Genomic DNA, 20,054 nt, shown 5'->3' with positions numbered 1-20,054 from the left:
GGCTCTCTCAGCTTGTCATTTCGTATCTGTGCAAGATAAAATGTCATGACACAGCCTATTATGCCTCTAGACTTGAACTGTCCTCCGGTGACAGCTCCTCTGCAAAACGGGAGGAAAGAATGTGTACGCGCTGCTTATACTCGCATTACACTGAACCTATTCACATATGCACACACTCAAATAACAGGCCACTGGTCAGTTCAGACTAGCCTTGGCAAGTGATTAGATAAAACATCTCAAAACTGACACCATATTCACATGTACTTGCACAGATAAAGCTTGACAAACACAGAGGAGGAGCAAAATGATGTTCTCATAATCTTTGCAGATAAAATGCACCAGGGTGGTGAGTTTTCTTTCAAGTTTTGAACTTTTTTGTTTGGTGTTGAACTTGAAAATCGCATTTATTTTACTTTAAAAGAAGTAAAGTCACTGAATTTGACATTGCAGCTACTGTATTGCTACAGTTGTCTCCCATACTAATATATTAAACTTCAGGGTGGCCAGTGTATTTCTTTAGTGGAATAGACACCCTTTGCCCAGGGCTCCCTTTAATTCAAACATTAGTTTGTGTGTAAAATGCTGAATGAACAAGAGCACTGTCATTCTCCCTGGCCTGTTGTGATGTGGTTTGGGGAAATTCTTTGTGGGGGTTCAGACAGTTTCTTTCCTGGCTCAGACAGCCACGCGTGGGAAGTTAGCAAGGTGATCTCAGTCAAGTTTGCCTACAGTGGAGCCCCGATTCAGACAGCCAGACACCATAATGCCAGTCCATCTGTAACCCATAATGACTGTGTGCCACTGCAACTGGTCATTTTCGTTTTCACTGCCAAATCGGCCCCTGGCTTCCTCACCTCGCAACTGCTGACTGCATCTAAAGGCCCGAGTTGTTAACCTTTCTACATTTGTACTCATGGGGGAAATTCAGTTGTTTGGACATTTTCTATTTGCTGGGTGTAAGTGATGGATGTGCCTCCAGGGAGGGGGCTATATCTCTTCTTCCAGAGAAATGGAGACAGGACAGAGTTAGATGTTCCTTGGGGAACACTGTGGTCTGAACCACTGGCCAGGTTACAAGCTCATGTGGGAATATATTCCCAATTCTTTTTTATCCCTCTGGCTTCTCCTATAACCCTGGAGATTTTAACCAGGCTATTGTAATACCAAACCAGGCTCTCCCTCTTCATCATCTTAAGAGCAAAGCTGGCATCAGTGTAACCAAGCTCAGACTTTTAAAGAAATATCACTGGCTGAGGAAGGTACACTTTTTTTCTATTAAAATAAATCTATTTGTTTCAAGAAAATCTTTGCTAAATGCTATCAAAGCCAGTTACCAAAAATGTTAGTTATGCTATGTATTGCGCATCATTTAATCCTAGTCCGTGTCACGGATGGGCCATTGGTGCCCCTTGATAACTTTTATATGGCCAATATAAACGTTATGGGATAAAAAAAGAATGAACTACTGTACATTTCATTCTGTAAACCCAGAATTAGAGAAAGGGAGTGTCATGCATAGATTTCAACTACTCTGTTAAAGCCGCCAAACCCAACCTGCTCCCTTTACCATCGTGTATGCCTGCTTTTAACTGTGTGTGAGTAACAATCCAGATGGTCCCTCTCCTAAGAGGACACTGTGTCCATAATTTGCCTTCTCGGGACAAGCATGATCTCCTTTTGAAAACTGTCTATGTGTACAGGTGGGGGGAGAGACTGACTAGAAGTTTTTGTTTAATAAAAACCTTGCATTCTGTGTTAAAAGTGTGAAATAGTGTTAAATGGAAGCATAAGACAAATGCTAACTTAAAGTAGGTGAGTATACTAAAAGTTTGGCATTTATAGAAATACACTTCTTCACTTTCTTTAAAAGACTTTGTGGAAGGATTTATACCTCTCCTCAAAAGTCAAATCAACAACTAGTTTCTGGTTATCTAACCTTAGTTTAGCTTAACTTATTACAAAGCCTGGAAATAGAGAAAATGGTTAACCTGAATCTCTGTGAAGGGAACTAAATTTGCCTACAAGTTCAGAGCTCACTTACTCACACCAGTTGAAACCAGTTGCCAGGCAACGACCAGAGACTCCAGGAAGGTAGTGCTCTCAGCTAAGAAATAACCAAGCAAATAACCCTTAATAAGATATTGAATTGTTTTTTTTCCCCTTGACTCTTAACTTTTTATAGACTTAGCACAGATTACTTACTAATTGGTGTACTTCAGAGGTTCTGGGGGGTGTAGTTTGTCACCTTTGGACAAAAGTTTTCATTCTCCTTTTTGTAATTTAAAACACCACTGGCTTTGGTATCAATTTTAACTTTGTCAGAAAAATATAAAACCTAACAAAATGTCAAACTGTTCTTTCAAAATATGAGCTTCTAATTGGAAAAAAAACCCAATAAAAGTCAAGGAGACTTGAATAGTTCCTTCCCATTTCGGGTGAACCTGCCTTTCAGTGATTTCAGCTGTGGAACAATTGAAGCAGTCAAAGAGATAACAGCATGCTATGTAGGTCTCATAGTTTCTGTATGTGCTTGAGTACTAAATGCAGAACCCTCTGGTACTTTGGGAGATGTTGTTGGGTGTCATATTAACTTTCAGTTTTTCTCTTTCTCTTTTGGTCCTCTTTCAGATCCTGGTGTGGTCTGCTGAAGAACAAAGAGTGTTTTGAGAAGTGTGAGAGCGTATATAAGAAGAGAGACTTTTGCACAATGTGCTAGGAGAGAGGGGGAAGAACGAGTGTTGTTTTTCTGATATTGCTGAGGTGTCAGAGAACCAGGAAAGGAGACAGCCATGGGGCGAAAGAAGATACAGATCACGAGGATCATGGACGAAAGGAACAGGCAGGTGAGTGGGACAGAGTTCATCTTTATATATATGTTTGTCTGTGTCTAATCTAAGACTGTTTTAAAAGATGCTTCTGTATCTTTACATGCTTCTCTGTATCTATCTGACGGTTACAGTTTTCCTCTGTTTTCCTTCTTGGAAAAGTTCAGCAGCTGTCATGGTGTGCAAGGATCTGAACAGACATACCTCCCTCCCCAAAGTCCCAGCCAGCTGAACAGGGACCATGACATTTCTTTGTCAGTGCGGTCGCATTTACAGACATGATTCCCTTGCCACCCTGCAATTTCAACCAGAGAAGTTGATGAGGCAGCAGCAGCTCTGGGCCGCAGCGGGGGCCTCATGGCGTGGGAGTGAACTGAGTGTTGCAAGAAGTGCAGCGGGCCGCCTGTGGCCTTCCCACACTGTAGGGCTTGTCCCCTGGCCCGGCAGTATGGCTGGGGCCCTTTGCTGTAGCCCTGTGTGTTTGCAGCTGTTTGGTAGTAATTAGGAGCAGCCACTGCACCACAGCACCCTCTCATTTGTAGGGTGGGTCAGAAGGACACACAGCACCCTTCTTTGCCTTGGCCTCGCTGGTCCCGACTAGCCACAAAGCGGGAAAGAGCTGGAATTCACTCCGTCTGCTCATGTTAAATATAAACTCCTAAACAGCAAAACAGTAAAAAAACAGCCTGGGTCTGTTTGAAACACGAATAACAGGTGCAGATATCTATAGCAGAAACGGTATGTCTTATTTAGCTACGCTCACTATGATTTAAGAGCTAAGTTAAGGAAGCATGTGCACTGTTTCTGACAAATTATACCAATTAATGCAGATACACAGGTTTCCTGTACCTAGATAGAACGCATCTGGTTAACATCGGCTAAACATGATTAATTATGCGGTAATATGTAGTTGGTACTCTGACTATGTTTCTGTCTGTGAGGCTAGCAGTTCAGTCAAGTGCAAAACAAAAATCCACAGTGTGGGCCAATTATCAGCATTACACCTGGTTCTGGGTGGGTTCCAAATAGGGGGCCATTAGGGGAATCGGTCTAAGCTCGTTGGTCTAAGCGTTTGTCTAAGCTCTATTCAGTGACCTGTGACATGAAGGAAAAATAGAACATAAAGTTATATGAAAACAGGTTGTTTTCTGATTGCTAGGATCCATTCTTTGCACTGCATATATGAGGCAGTGAGGGGACACATTTTGCAGTGTTGTTTTACAGGAAAGTAAAGCTGAGGAGCTTATTATTAACATGCCTTCCAAAGTCTAGTGTTTGCATCAGATTTTAAATGTCTGACTGGATAATTTGTGAGAAAGTTTATCAGCAGCATGCAGGCATTTCAGCTTACATTTAGCATTTAGTTTGGTTTTAGCTGGCTCAGCAGAGAATCTGCTGTGACAATAGGCTGTGCTAAAATAAAGCTTTGGTATAAGGTGATGTATGCGTGTGTGGCTTTTTTTCTCCCTCTCTCTTTTTTTTCCGTGGGCCATGAAGCGCACAGTGCCATCTCCCTTGGGCGTGCTCCTAACCAAGGGGGAATAGCCATTAGCATATGTTCCCCATTGTCAGGAGACAGTTTAAATCTTTGCTGTTAGCTTTCCATAGTGTAACACTGAAATGAAAGAGGTCCTTAAGTGGACTAATTAGACAGTATTTCTATAGAGGATGTTGTGTAAGGACAACAGGGGCTCCCTTGCATTGTCTCTGCAAGTGTTTTAGGAGGGTTGTTAACCCTTCAGGATTTATAACACTGTGTGTGACACAGGGTGAGAAGGTAAGTAATTACAGCGTAGTGCAAGCTGTGAACTTCACAGGTAGGTTTATATTCTAATGAAGTGTGTTGTGCATGTATGACAAATTGATGTGTGACTGTTTAATACATCATGTGTAGGGTAGAGTATTTTTGTGCCGCTTTCTGCTGTTTGACCTGGCAGAGATCCACTGAAGAATGAGACATGGAGCAAACTGAGGTCGTATAATGCTTACTGTACGACTGCAAAGAGCCAGTTTCTGTTCCATGGCTTGGCTAAATGATGGCAGCCGTAGAGTCATCAGCTAGACCGACTTTACTGATTGCAAATGAATGCAAGATAACAACCTGCACGATTCTTCTGATTTGATGTATTCACAGCAATTATTACCTTTTGAGACACAGACAGGTAAAGGCATCATGCACAGATTGAAGGGTTCTTATATTTTCCTCTTTTACTTTGAGTTTCTAGAAGACTGGACGGACCACTAAAATTTAGTCTTCAACAATAGAAAGGTGTCATTCTTTCAGACTTCAGATGTTTGCAACTCATGTTCTTTACAAAATAACAATAGTAGAGCCAAGAGCACTGAGCCAATTCAGTGAGTTTTACCTTCTTCCCAAAGTAGCTGCGATTTTGTGAAACTATAGGGAGAACAGTAGTGAAGAAGCCAAGGTATGCATCAGTCTCGTAAGTTAGTGTACATGTTGGTGAGGCCTAGTGAGCAGTTTCTAGTGACGTCCTCTGGATGCCATTAAGCAGGCTCACTGGGGGTAATTGTCCAAGTCATTAAAAGTTTGATGATTTTGCTGCTGGGTGGAGGGTTGCCTGCCCTTGCTGTGGCTCATTTTGGATTTTGCTCCAGCACGTCAAATGCCTGTAGGCAAGCAGAGACTCTCTCTCACTTACTCTCCAGGGAGCAACACAGCACATAGCGCCTCTTTTTCAGCTTTCACTCAGTCCTGAAGTTCTGAGCAGTCATTGTTATATATTTTTTTTAAATTTATGTATATTTTTGACACTTAAAGAGTTTGTTGATAGACAATGGAAAGAACAGAAGAAAAGTGTTAAATTTAAGATCCAGTGCATCTGCACTCTTTTCTTTGTTTAACATGATATGTGGATTTATTAAAACTGTGGTGCAGCAGCATGAAGTAGCACAAAGCGTTACGGACAGGTTGTACTTTGAGATGAATCTGTTATTTGTTTGCATCATCTCTTTATTGTTTGGTGTGTGAAAGTCCAAAAGGAAAGTGGAAATAGTGCTTGTGTCCATTAATTAGCTCATCTCATCTTGGTTTTAGACAGGGCAGCAGGTTTACTTAGAGTATATTGAACACAACACACTCTCTCTGTTACAGTTTTCAATAAACAGAACAAATTAATTATCCGTTAAATGCATCATTCTTGTTATTGATTAGAGATATTTCCAGGAAACCTACTTACATTTTGTTACCTTGCATGTCATCGTCTCCTCTAAACAGGATCCGTCACAGCTACTGTAGGTTTCAAGGTCAATCCCACCCACTGGATTAGCCCATTGTGCCTTCGAATGTCCACATGGGGTTCCTCGGGCTGTCCTCTCTCTCAGAGAGAGCTGATCCAGGCAGACAGTCGCAGTGGCCCTGGCTCATCTCCTAAGCCCACACACTCTGCCACTGCGGAGCCAGGGCAGCAGCCACAGGGCCTGGGTCACTCTGCCAGCTGGTGCCAGACTTCACTGTCTCTGAAGCCCGCTCTCATGTCTGCCATGGGGGCTGTCAGAGGTGACATGAGGTTCTAATAAGGCCGCTAGCTCCTCACCCCTCTGAAGGTGTTAGTGACTCAGGCATCTCCTGCCATGCTCCAGTCACAGCTGCACTCTCAGTCCCAGATGTCTTGTTTGTCATCTTGGCACCTCTGCCTGCGGACAGACATTGATAGACCATTTGATTGACAAGTCAGCTCTGTGTGAATGTGTGTATTGGAGTTTGTTGTAGCATATGCTGTTATATGCTACACAAGTTTCCGTTGCAGAGCCTGTCTTGTGAATGTTGAAGACAATAAAACATAAACCGAATACAGCAGTAAAAGCATACGTGACAGACCCATGTTTACACTGAAGGTCTATACGTTGTGCAGTTAAACTTTCCATTGCATTTTACCAGCTAAGCAGGTCTATAATTATTTTTAACAAACAAGCTACTGTATTGCTGATGAGCCCAAATTTACTTGTTGCCGTTCATATGCAGTTTTTTAAATTTACCCCTCGAGTATGATTTTGTCCGTTCCAAAGAAGGTTTCTCTATTAGCTGAACTTGCTATCGCTTAGGGAAAGATAGAACTGCAGCAGCATTTAGTTTGGTCTGCTATAAAAATATGTATATAAAAAGTAAATTACCTAGCTCAATTAAAGCTCTATAAACACAGGTTGTGGTTGTGGGGCCCTTGGGAAGAAGGTAGAAATGCAGAAAGTGTGAATTGAGAGTGGAATTACTACTTTATGTAGAAATTGAGAGAGCTTCTTAAAACATCAGAGAGTTTTCAGTGTGGCAGAGGCTCGCTGATCTGCTGGGTACTGTGTGAGCTGTTAAAATGACCTTATCAAGCACAGAAAGCTGGGATCACTTAAATGTGTTGGAAGTTTAAATGTGGCCTGTCTTTTTTTGCCGCGGCATACGGTTTTTGTGAACAACTGTAAGATGCACTGGTACAGTGTGGTGTAGAATTTTACAATACTGAGGCTAATCCTGTCGCTGTGAATTACATGAATTAGTCAGGGAGTTAGACTAAATGTGCACCACATCTTACTGCAGGAGCGATTCGAAAAAATGTTAAAACCGCATCGAGTGTGTTTGTGGGTGTATTTGACTCGGTGAAGCATAGGAAAGCTTTGCCATTGAACCTCCCACTTGACCTCAAGGATGTCTGTGGTTTTCCACTGTCGCACCAGTCACCCCAGAAAAGATGGGGGTGGATTGAGGTTTGTGCATTTGTGAATGCTGGTCCATATGCCCCAAACCTTTTTTGTTTTTTTTGCGTTGTGACCCATCAAATTTAGATGGACGTCTTACATGTTCTAACAAAAGGATAAAAATGGGGCAAACAGTTACAAAATAACCTAAGTGTGTAGGTACAGAAGAATAATATGCTTGTCACATTTTAATGGAAGTGTGAGCAGTAGCTAGCCCCTGTAGAGTTACTCTGTCTGTGGCTGGGGCAAGGACCAGGTCTCAGTACTGCTGCTGAGGTTGAAATGAAGCGATGCCTGGGTCAGCAGCTCTGCACTCAGCACAGCCATGCATCCAGGTGGAACAAAGTCTTCGCTCAGCATCTCATCCTGGGCTTCCTGCTGAAAGGTGACATCTCCATGGCTTAACAGCCACATTCATCTGCTAAAAAGCATACAATTTGTTAATCGTTTTCCCGCATGACAGTCGCTGCTTTCCAGTTGGTTAGGCAAACAAATACGCAAGCGGGTAAATGAGTGAGTGGACATCGCTGGTGTTTAATCAGAGGAGACTAGTATCAGGTGGTTACCACTCCAACTAGGTAGAAAGAGGCTGGTCCCGGCTTGATCCCCCACTGTGTGTCCACCTTGAGAAAATGCTTTTTTTTCCCTGTCAGCCAAACTCACTCAAACACTTTGTCACTGTGATTTGTAAGGTAACGTGTTATTCGGTTCAGCTTCTCCTGTACTTAAACCTTGTCATTTTAAGAAATTTCATGTTAGAATTTTGTTTTGTCATATGAGCTTGAATAACATTTGTGCAGTGAAAAGAAAATGACAGCAGGACAGGCTCCGGTGTGTCTACAACAGGAATAATGATCCGGTGTAATTACCTGTAGCGTGGAAGATTTAAAATTCATTTATCACAGCTGTAGTGACCCCGCTGCCTTAGCGGTTACACATACACTATGCAACACATAAGATTATACTGCATTATACCAGTTAAAATGAGGGTATAGCCGCGAGCTGTGACCAATTAAAGTTGAACAAAGCAAGCTCATCTCCTCAACTCCTCTCTTAGTAGGTCAGTAAAACTGATGGAGGATATAGACCCCATGCACTGCTTTGTAAGACGGAAAGCTCTGAGCGCAGCTTTTACTAGCACATTCTCAAGCCACAATTTGACGAGACATATGCTGTGAAAAATCAGATAAAAAAAAGCAACGCATTTCCAAAACAGATTTCTGCACACAAACGAGACAACGACTGTATTTGTGTCCAGTCTCCTCGCTAATAATGTTTTTAGTTTGAGAAATGAGTGTAGCTTACTGTAAAGAGGTAGTGTAACATAATGACACATGTGAATTGGTGTGAGTGACCACAGAGACAGAGCTGCAGAGCTACAGGACAGAAAGTCACTTTGCAGAGGGTTGCGTTACCATTGGAGTGATGTATGACCCAAAGTCCCATCTGAGGGCTCGTGTTACAAGGCTTATGCTGCACTACAGAGATAGCTTTCCGTATATGGCGACAGGGGCTACAGTAATGTATGGACCCCTGTTGTTGCCAAAGCTCTGACTCAGCTCGCTGACTCGTGGCTCTAACCCTGACCTCTGGCCCGATAACTAGACATTTCAGACATGCACTATGTTATTTCAGCTGTTACTAAAGCAGAAATGAATTTGTTATCTGTCACCTTGTTTACAGCAGTGTTGTTGCCTTTCTTATCATGTGTTACCATGCTCGAGTGTTTCTAATGTTTTTTTCTACTATACATCTCTGCTGCAGTTCACTCAAGTGTTGCATTTATGTTGAAATATCAGATATTTAGGACATGGACAGTTTACATAAAAACATTCCTTTATAAGATCCACCTGGATCGATTATACGCTGCTTACAGGGCTTAATGCAGAAGTATCTAGCAGTTTAACAGACAACACTGACAGTGGCTGTTATTATTATTGTTGATAGTACTTCTCTGCATTTACATTTAAATGTACTTTAAAGAGTTTTTTTATTTCAAAAAAATATGTAAATACCCCTTTTACCATTAATAATCACACAGTAACTACTGACTTTTCGTTGTAATGAGAATGCTAAAGTGCAAATTAAACCAAACTGTGTGTGTACAAATAAAAATGTTCTCCTTTGCCTGCTTTCTGTGTTTCCTCAGGTTACCTTCACAAAGAGGAAGTTTGGCTTGATGAAAAAGGCCTATGAGCTGAGCGTACTATGTGACTGTGAGATCGCCCTCATCATTTTCAACAGCTCTAACAAACTGTTCCAGTACGCCAGCACAGACATGGACAAAGTGTTGCTGAAATACACAGAGTACAACGAGCCCCACGAGAGCAGAACCAACTCTGACATTGTAGAGGTGAGCAAGCACCGCTTTCTTAATTTGCAATAAAAAACTTCTTTCACACCATGCCATTTTAACCTCACACTGAGCATGTAGTTTATCTTCTTTATGTTTTGTTATACAAAACATATCCTCGGGTTTATGCAGGCTAAATTATTTTATTGCTTGGCTTCTACTTTAAAAGACGTATTTATTCTTTGATAACCGTTGGCTTCGTTTGCAAGTGCTGTCAGGAACAAATAGCAGTTTCCTTCTAGTCACCATTCAGATAGGGCACAGGAGGTCTGCACTCTCTGATAAGTTCAGCTTCTCTTAGGCCCATCAACTAACGTGGAAAACCTATCTCTGCACACTCATGCACACAGTAGCTGCCGACCACCATTGCTGACCTTGTTTCCCATAGATACTGTACCTGCAGGGCACAGTTCTCTGGCTACTCCTCAGTACACACAGTTAGCTTGCCCAATGCTGCAGTATTTTTTTCAGAGAAATACAGTGTTTAGTACATTCCATACAGCTTTATAAAACTCAACAAGCACTTGGGTTTCCTGGCAGCTCCTGCATGCCCAGCAACTAGCGGAAGAGTAAGCCACTTGTTATGCCAGCATACAAAACTGTCAGCCAAAAGCGTAAAAGCCAAAGTAAATGAGAATAATTAGGGATACATCCTGTTCCAAACATCTTGCATTGGCACATGTGTGGTTTCTCAGCTTATTCAAGATCTGCTTTAAGAGGCCGGTATCTTCATTCTGACTAGATGAAAGCACACACAATGTATGTTAATGCCTATTGATGGAATCCACACTCTCAGTATGAAGTTGCCCATTAATCTTTATTGCTATTATTTGAAATAGACTTAGATGATAATTTTCTGCAGCAAGACACTTTTTAATAGACCATGCAAACTGCTACATCCCAATTCTCTGTTTTTACTGCCACCTGCCCACTAAAACATATAGCATTTTTATTACTCCTGCACTATTAAGAGACATTAAGAGTTTAAAATGGGCCAGAATGGAGAGAAAAAAAATCAAGAATGCCAGTTTAAAAAAGATTTTCACTTGGAGGAATTAGTGAAATTACATGCAACATAAAGGAGTCAGCTGTGGCCCATTATCTTTTATTTATACTGCTGCTGCTTGTGAATTACCTGCTTGGCAGAGCTGCACAAGAGTGTTCTGGCATCCGTACACTCATGCAGTCACTCCTCCATCAGGGGCCCTCAGAGCAGAGCAAGGGCTCACCTGCATAAAAAATACATAAATACTTTCCTTACATAACAGTGACCACAGTTTTGCTTTTGCTGTGACTCTGGAGCCTGTCTTATTACAACGAAGACTTCCCGCAAACACCTTGCACTGAGAGTCATGGGATTGTTTTTTTCACCGCGTATCAGCCGGGTCAATCCACACCACGCTCTATATCTGTGGTCTGCAGATGTATGTTTATGTGAACAGCTTGGTGTAATTGGAATGTACATTTTTTTGTTCTCCTGCTGATTTTCCCACTTAGTACTGCTGGCTGACCCCATCAAGCTGCCCCGCTGTATAAAAGGCGAGAACAAGCCACTGTTGTCCCGGCTCACTCGGCCAGCGTCTTTGCAGTTTATAACAAATGCCCCTCTGCCTGCGAGCTGTGTGGTCAGGGTTCAGATGTGAAACAGAGCTGAAGTAACCAACCCAGTCCACTTAACAGCATCAACACACTGTCTCACTATTCATTCTTCAGAGAGCTGTGTCTGAGGAGCCTGATAATGTGTGCAGGCTATGACCCAATCATAGACTGTATATATACATGTAGAAGATAGTTCTAGCCACCGTGACGTCACCCATGAACTCCCGGTTTGATGTGCCAGTTTTAGCATTATGACTGTCATTGTTTTAATCATCATCATCAGCCAGAAATGACCATATTTGATGGATTGCTAAGTTATTTGCTAATTCTAGCAAACTTACTAGAACTTAACTTAGCTTTCAACCAGGGGCGGATCTAGAGAAACGTTCTTAGAGTGGCATGGAAATCAGATGGGGTGGCAAAATCAAAGCCATTTCTTTACACATATGCATGTGTTACAATTTGTAATATATATACTATATATGGTTAAAATACATCAAATGCAGTAAGTATACACATATTTCCTATAAACATTATCTGTAATGTTCTAATTGGCTTTAGCTAGGGTTGGCAAGAGAATATTTTAGGCCACATGCCAACAAAGTAGATCCGCCCCTGCGTTTAACACAATTATCCACAACTGAGCCGTGTTATTTGTTATGCAGTGGAGAGGCCTATTTCGCTAACTAGCTGCCTGGGTGGCACTCACCTGTCAACAGCTCATAATACATACATTTTAACAGTTTGTCATCCATCCATTTTCTTAACTGCTTGTTCATGTCTGGGTTTTGAGGGGGTGGGATCTATCTCAACTGTGATAGGGTGACGTAGAGGTTTCAGTCATAATGAAGGGGAAAATAAGCTTTTGAGGCCAAAACTGTGTTTATTTCCACTGTAAAAGTGGCCACTTCAGGAACTGCAGCTTTGTTTGCATTTCTGTGCTGGCTTTATTTTCCAGTCCCACAAGTTCCCGCTCAGATCTGATCATATTTTAAGAGAAAGCCTAATTTCGGCTGTTTTTCTGACCGTCTCTGCTGGTGAGCACTTTCCCAGCTTTTGTGCTTCTCCACAGCTGTACAAATCCTTGTACACTACACAGAGGAGCTGATGCATTTATAATAATGGGAAGAATCCACCCCTTCCTCATTTATCTACTGAAATAGGCCTCACATGAGGGCACTTACACGGGACACTTATCTAAATTTTTAAATTGTGTTAAACAAATCTGTGCCATAAAAACAGCCATGTGCTCATTTGTCCTGTTTTGGAGGAAAGAAAAATGCTCACCCACTTTTCATTGGTAAGACCTTTCCATGTGAGAAACAAAATCAAAGGTCACATTCCTGCTCAGTAGTACCATCTGTAGATAAAGGCTGGGCTGTGCAGTGTGGGAGAACAGTCCCCATGTTTTCCACAGATGGATGCATGCCTTGGCCACAGTTTGATAACCCAGTGGAGGGCTATGGACTTTGTCTCAAACTTGGCTCGCAGTCCAAAGCAGAGCAGTAGGCTCAGATTTTTCTACCCTGGTTGTGTGCGTGTGTGTGTGTGTTTTGGTAGTTCTTGTCTGCATGTGCTAACCTTACCGACACTCCAGGCGAGGGTGAGCAGTGGTGTAAAATCTCTCTTTTTATGAATTCACCTGTGTGCATCAAACAAACCTTTCCCCATTTTGACAATTAAAGACAGGTGGGTGTTTTTATACAAGCTACTATTTTAATTTGTTAAATAAATAATTTTGTCAGAATCACATGGCCTGAGTGACTACCAGCAGTGTCTCTTACTGCAAATAAAGACGACTTATTTAGCATTTATAGCTCATGTTGTCTCAGCATATTCTCATGCATTAGGGTTATTTAATGTAACAGTGGACTGAGTAGGGTATTCCTGAATGAAGTTTTCATGGTGTTGTTTCTATTGTGTTACTTATTGAATTCTGTTTATTCCACAAATGAAAATGCTGCCGTTAGTCATTAGATTAATCTAATAATATTTAGTCTTACTCTTGTCTCCGCTTGTGGAGCTAATGAGATTTGTGCTCTGCTATAACCTCACGCTGTGTTTCTGCACACAGAAAGATCCCTGTGTCTCTCCAGGAGAAACCTTGAAATAAGATATTAACTTCACAGGCATAATTTGGCATCAATCTGTCCCCTATTTAAGCAATTCGATGCAATTAAGGTATATGGTATAGGTTAGCATTAATCAGGTTTGTAGGCACATGGAATAAATATTAATTGACACTTAATTGTAATCTCATGAAATCAAGGTTGTGAATAGACTATAATGTAATTTCAGGAATGCACTCGGAGTGAAATACCGATACCTTTTAAATACCCGGAGAGTGCTATATGCAAAGAAGTGACTTTTTAGCGCTCCTTTTCATGTCTTTTACCCTGATGGTTTCTGAGAATAAACAGCGTGAGATCATTCATAGGGAAATTCTGCTTATCTTACTCATAATAAAGAGAGGTGGCCATTGTTATTGTGACTCGAGAAAAAGGGACAATTCATTCTGTATTTATGAACGAGCAGCCCCCCCGTCTCACAAGACCAGTACAGTGAGAGGAAATGAGCACAGAATTATCAGGTAATTTCCATTAGGCTTTATTTCACGATCACTATGAACTTTTGTCATAAACTGAGCTGTATTAATAAGGTATGTAAATGTTGACCATTACTGAATGTCACACATTGTGTGCTGTAGATTTCGCGACGACAAAAGCTACGCATGCATTTATCACAATTCAAGGTTTAATTCCTCCTCTTGTCCCTCATTCTGCGTGTTACACTTTAAATGATGGAGACGATCATTGCATTAAGTGATAAACTGTGCCTCGCAAGTGTTTTTTTTCTTTCTGTGATATACAGCTCAAAGCAAAATAAATATTATTACCAGTTATAGAATGAATCCCTTGAAAAGCTTTGGGCTGAATGGGCACCGGGAGTTTCAGACAGGAGATATTTATGTTCGTCAATCAAAGGCTGAGCAGTGATTAAGGCTCATTTCTATCCTAATGAATGCAAATTGGCACATCTGCTATGGTGGTCTAGCTGTCCAGACTCTTCAATTAGCATGATTGATCAATTATCCTCCTGCTGGTGGCTCATTGGAAATGGAGGCTGGGGAATGGGCCGGGGGTGTATGGATGGGGGGGATTAAGGAAGAGAGATGGAAGAACATGAGAAAAAAAACAAGCAGAAAACTGTCTTAAGCCTCCACTCAGTGAATGTGATTTCTTATTTATTACTTTATGAGAGTGGAGAAATAGTGGAGTGTCATTTTACTCAAAGAAGGCTCCTTTTTTACAGACATTTCTTAAAAATGAACGCTTCAAACAACACTTGAAAAAGCTGTGATTTTATCTTTGAACGACTTCTGACTTTTTGACAAAATTAAACATTTCCAAAGAGCTGATCAGAGATCAGAGAAATCAGATCAGGTGCTCAGATTAAAATTGAAAAAATATATTACTTTAGCAAATGTGTTAACAAAGTCAGGCTGTGGCTCCGGCTTTGTTTAATACTTTATTTGTTTCACATGGGAAGAAAAACCCCAACACAAATTGCATTTGAATTTTTTCTCACCCTTCATCACCAGAATTACTGATCAAATATTTATGAGAGAAAAGAGCTTTAGCCTTGCAAATATTTAATAGATCAGCACTCAGTCAACTCTGAAGTCTGTCTAGGATATTGTGCTGTGCAGATTATTTGTGTTGGTTTTAACAGCAAGAACAAATACTTGAATATCAGAGTGAATTGGTGAAACTACTCCAAGTACCAGAGGCAGCTTGTCCTGAGCGTGTATTTATAATTGTGCTTTAAATTGCTATTAGTGCTACATGATTTACTCAAGATGATGTCTTGCCAATTATGTGTCGTGTAGATTGCTGCTGAGCAACATGCACTGTTGAAAGTGCATGTTTTTATATCTCGACGTATTGATTTCTAAATGAATCTTAATTTATAAAAGTAAAGCCTCACATCTCAGAAAATAGCAGTAAAGTGTGGTATACTTGATTTAGAGTTAACAGGTGAATACAGGTGAATACATACTGCACACAACTCTGACAGAAGCTTCACGTTTATAGAGAGACCTTGAAACGTTAGTTAACAGTAGATTGAAATTGATATTTCATGCTTCTGCACTGGCGGCAGTCGTGGTAGGATTAGCTCACCTGGAGTTAAGGATGAACATTTTTAATTTTAGTGGTTAAAGGTCAAGGTCTCTGACCTCATGTCGATCCCAGTCTTGCAAATAATTAGGATCGATCACCTTCAAGTATTTTATCACATCTAGCACAAAAATCCACTTGGACTCAGACATGAACTGATTAGAAATAGTAGTTCAAGGTCAAGGACAGTTTTAACCTCACTAAACATTTATGGTCATAATTTAAAGTGTTCCTATTATGCTAATTTCTGTTTCTGCACTTTTATTCTAGATTTACATCATTCCTTATTCCTGATTTACCCTCTAGTGGGCCTTGGTGCAGCCCCTTAATTCATCCTTGGTCTGAAACAAGCTCAATTAGCTGCTCTCCCTTTAAGCCAACCTCCAAGTGATTGGCCGTCTTGTGCAAGCAGACTATATTAAGGTCATCACCTATCTTTGATGTCAATTAGAGCTAAGAGTAAAAAAAAAAACCTTTGAAAAACCAAGCATTTAGAGCGGTCTGAGCACACGATTTCTGACACGTGTAATTGAAATCTTTTGAACACAAATTGAAAAGATTAAAAAGATTATTACAGCATGAATTTCTTTGCAACTTCTACTGCAACCTGGCTGATTAGTGGAGACAATAGAGAGACAAAAATTCTAGTTCCTTGAGGAATTTCATAGTGTGACAGAAATGTGGTAGTGCGATTTTTATGTTTTATGTCACAGTGTTTAAATAAAAAAACACATTAATATAAATTTCTTTTTAGACATCCAAAAGTTTTATATCCAAACATATTTTAGGGGCAATGAAATGATTATTTATTTCTATTCATGCTTTTTCTTTAGCCCTACAATACCTGCTTGTTTCCTTATCTCTCAGGTATTATCTCATAGGCTACAAAATGTGTTTGGTGGATACTGCAGTTATTGCACTGTTCATTCATTGGTCACTTAAGTAATATAGTAATAGGTATGTGCTGCCCACACACGTACACATTATGAAAGTTATTCATACCGATGAAAAAGAGTCTTTTTCACAACAAGTTAACACACATACTTTTCTGTGTAGAAAATGAGAGAATTTCTCCAGGTTGGAAAAGCAGGTGGTGGTATTTTGAATGGTATGTGGTCAGTTTTGCAATTGTAACATAAGTCATTCAAGTTTAGCTACACAGATATATTTACGTAACTGAAATTTAGAATTGTGGAGAATTGAATTAGTATAGAATTTTATTTTCAACAACACAATGTTTGTGCTAAGTGTCGGGTGGCTATATTAAGTGAACAGATACCCACTCAGTAATACTAGTTACTGAACAGATGCATGATTTGGCTCATGCTATAGGTGTTGAGTTTTAATTGTTGTTTTGATAATTACTTGTACGTGGCACCAGTCAAAGTTTTTATGCATTTTTGAAGATTTTTCATTGTCTTGGTTTCATTTCTACAAAAAGTTGTTTTTTTTTTGGTATTTGGTATATTTTTTTTTAGTTTGCTGTTCAGTGTTTCTATATTGTGCCGTCATGAAAAACATAAAGACATAGCATTCATTTAACAGTTTTCTCTTTTGCTCTCTCTGTAAGTTGATAGTATCCATACTTTTCTGGTGTGTTTACAGTAATGTGTATACATTAATTTTTAAAAAAAAGTAACATTGCATTTTAACTAATATATATATGATATGTCGGTGAAAATGTTTTGATTTTGACGGAATTTCCCCGTTGTCTGAAAAGAGGTAAAACAAGCACAAGTGTCTGTGTTTTCTGCAATGGGCGCTATTTAAAGGAATAAATAAATAGGCAGGTTTAATGACTTCATTCTCAGTTCTCTACAAAGCTCAATATCTACCTCGGCCCTTCACCAGTATCTTTCTACTTTACCCTTTATCTGCACCATCATCATCCTTTTTGGTGTTTCGCCACAGACCTCACAGCAGCAGTGATGAGATATCCCTTTTAAGCTAAGTCAAATGTCATTGCTGTTGACATAGATTTATTGGGTTGATGTTGATTTTCCAGGGCTTTTCAATATATGTGAAATTTTTCAGCCAGCCCATTTTTAATATTACAGAAAAAAAAATACATGTAGTTTGGGGCTTCTATGACTTATTGAAGTGATATTAAAATTATTTTTTATACTCAATAACTGTAGGTCACATACAATACTGCAGACCAACCTAAATATGATGTTATTATGTTTTGGAAGTTTTTGTTTTGAGTTAATAGAAGTTTTCGGTGATACTGCATTGAAATAACGAAGATTTATTCTTTTTCTAGTTTTTATATTAGTGTCTTCCTCTTGTTGCCGCATAAATATGAAACCTGTCAGTCAGTCTGTTGTCTCTGGAGAGGTTGATAATGTAGCAACAGAGGCAGCCATTAATTAGTATTTCTGAAATCCCATTATCGCCTCTTCGTTTGGCGTACATATAAACAAACAGTGTTGTTAAGATGATGCACTTCTTCCTGTCTGTGTGCACAGACTGTTTTTTTTGTGTCTGAGGGCAGACATTTAACCTTTGGGCCTGTGTTTCAGGCCGGGTCGGCTCTGCAGTTAACATTCGTTGAGTGTCAGGGCAAACATGCTAACTGTTATATACATACAGGATAAGAGGTTATTTTCAGATTAGTGCAGTGGGATGAGATAAAAATAAACTCACAAATTTTATAGTAAAAGCAGACGATTTATTTTGGACTACTAGAATGCTTCTGTTGCATTTATAGTTCCAACAGAGGGTATAAATTTTATAGCCTCAGAGAGTCTACAGTATATTTAGAGTAGAGATACCCAATGTGGGGCAAAGTGTAAAAGTAAACTCTATTTAAATAAGTACTTCTCTTAGCTTATGCCACTTGATGTCTTCATATCTCTCACGAAGTCTGATGAGAGTTTTCTGAAAGGTCTTCTCTCGCCACAGCGAGCAGTATTAATGGTTCTGTTGCGAGCAACACGCTGTGTTTCAGAAGTGCCCCTTTTTATAGGACAAGGACTCCTTTTCCTCTGGGCTTTTAGCGAAAAAAGGTCAGCAGTCTTCTTTTGTAGTTTTCTGAGTGTAATAAAACAGATGTTGCAATGCTCATGCAGATATATGGTTAAGCTATAGGTGACTCTCTAACACGTGTGCTCTGCTGTGGAACTGATACTTTAATTGTTATCCGATGGCATCTTGAAATGTAGTTTCATTATTGGGTAACCAGCAGTATCCCTTTTCTGTATGTGGAGCTGTAGTTGTCTTTTGAATTGCTGACTGGCTTTACTCCATAATCAAGCACTGTTTTTCTGTGCATTTTAAATCCATCATGTACTACGTCTCATTGTTTTATTATGACTCGGCTGTGTGTGTATGCGATTCCTGTTACCAGGTTACTGCTAAGAGATTTTTGCTTTTGGCACATGTCGTGCCTCATTGACGTCAGAGCTCTTTTTCCACCCTCTCAACTACGTCGCATATGTCTCATTTCAAACGGAGGGTCTTTTAGTAAGCATCTAATGAAAAGAGATACAACAACAACAAGGACCACAAGACATTGTGTCTTATTCTAAACAGTACTTTCCAAGGAGCTTACTAGGACCCAAGGGTTTCAAGTGTGTTCAACTGAACACACTTCAGTAAACTAAGGAGAGAGTTATATTTTTATGCTATAAAAATTTGCAGTGTTAAAAGTTGTTTTTATCTGATTTTTGTGAAAAAGTAGCGTCACCACAAATGTCTTTTTATTTTGCTAGGAAAATGAAAAATAGGTGTAAAGTTTATTAAAACATGTTCAAACATACATAAGCAGTATATAAGGCAAAAACAGAGCTTTTAAATCACCTGTTTCTTGAGGACAAGACTTTCAGATACACATCATCTACTGTGGATAGTTCTTTAGGCCTGTTATGTCTTCTGATGTCCTCCACATCTCCAGTTTCCTCTGATATTTGGGAATAACTGTGTTCTCATTGGTATTTTTTTAATAGATTTAATAAAATAATATTTTTGCAATAGGCTGCTAGTAACAAAGTGCCTAAAAATACAAATATATAAAATTGATTTTTTTGTTTAGTTGTTTTTTATGTGTTCAACCCTTTAATAAATGTCTTTTTTTATGCTTGACTGTCTCATAGGTCAGTTTTAAGTGGTTTAACAAAGAGAAATGCATTCTTGCGAAAATGCTGAAGTAGAAGGACTGGACTAAAAATTGGTCAATACGCAGCCGATACCCAAAGAAGAACTTTTAAAGACCTTCAGAAAGCCTGGAGAACTATTGATGGACACATTTTTTGGCACCAGTGCTTAGATGGTATTTTTTTTAAACTTGTTAGATAGATTAATAAGAAATTAATTACATTATTATGCATTTTGATTTTGTTTGGCTTTTTTCTTGCACCTAGCATCAAAGCACCCCAACCTGTCTTCAGCTTT

The 20,054-nt window shown here is 39.8% G+C and overlaps 1 protein-coding gene across 12 annotated transcripts in view; it reads left to right on the top strand.

Annotated features, from left to right (window-relative positions):
• mef2aa (myocyte enhancer factor 2aa) overlaps positions 1-20,054 on the top strand; it is a 62,105-nt gene that overhangs the window by 18,073 nt on the left and 23,978 nt on the right. For 10 of the 12 annotated variants that reach the window (XM_025908679.1, XM_025908684.1, XM_025908678.1 and 7 more), the window contains 2 exons: positions 2,629-2,843; positions 9,682-9,885. In XM_025908679.1, coding sequence (XP_025764464.1) covers positions 2,790-2,843; positions 9,682-9,885 — 258 coding nt within the window. In that variant the 5' untranslated portion in view covers positions 2,629-2,789. Of the gene's footprint in view, positions 1-1,990; positions 2,092-2,179; positions 2,505-2,628; positions 2,844-9,681; positions 9,886-20,054 lie in introns of those variants that run through there. The other 2 variants (XM_025908682.1, XM_025908681.1) reach the window with 2 other exon arrangements.

The sequence above is a fragment of the Oreochromis niloticus genome, linkage group LG7, assembly GCF_001858045.2.
Source record: "Oreochromis niloticus isolate F11D_XX linkage group LG7, O_niloticus_UMD_NMBU, whole genome shotgun sequence".
Taxonomy (NCBI): domain Eukaryota; kingdom Metazoa; phylum Chordata; class Actinopteri; order Cichliformes; family Cichlidae; genus Oreochromis; species Oreochromis niloticus.
Note: the sequence above shows the minus strand (reverse complement) of the source record. Positions and strands in the feature narration are given on the sequence as shown.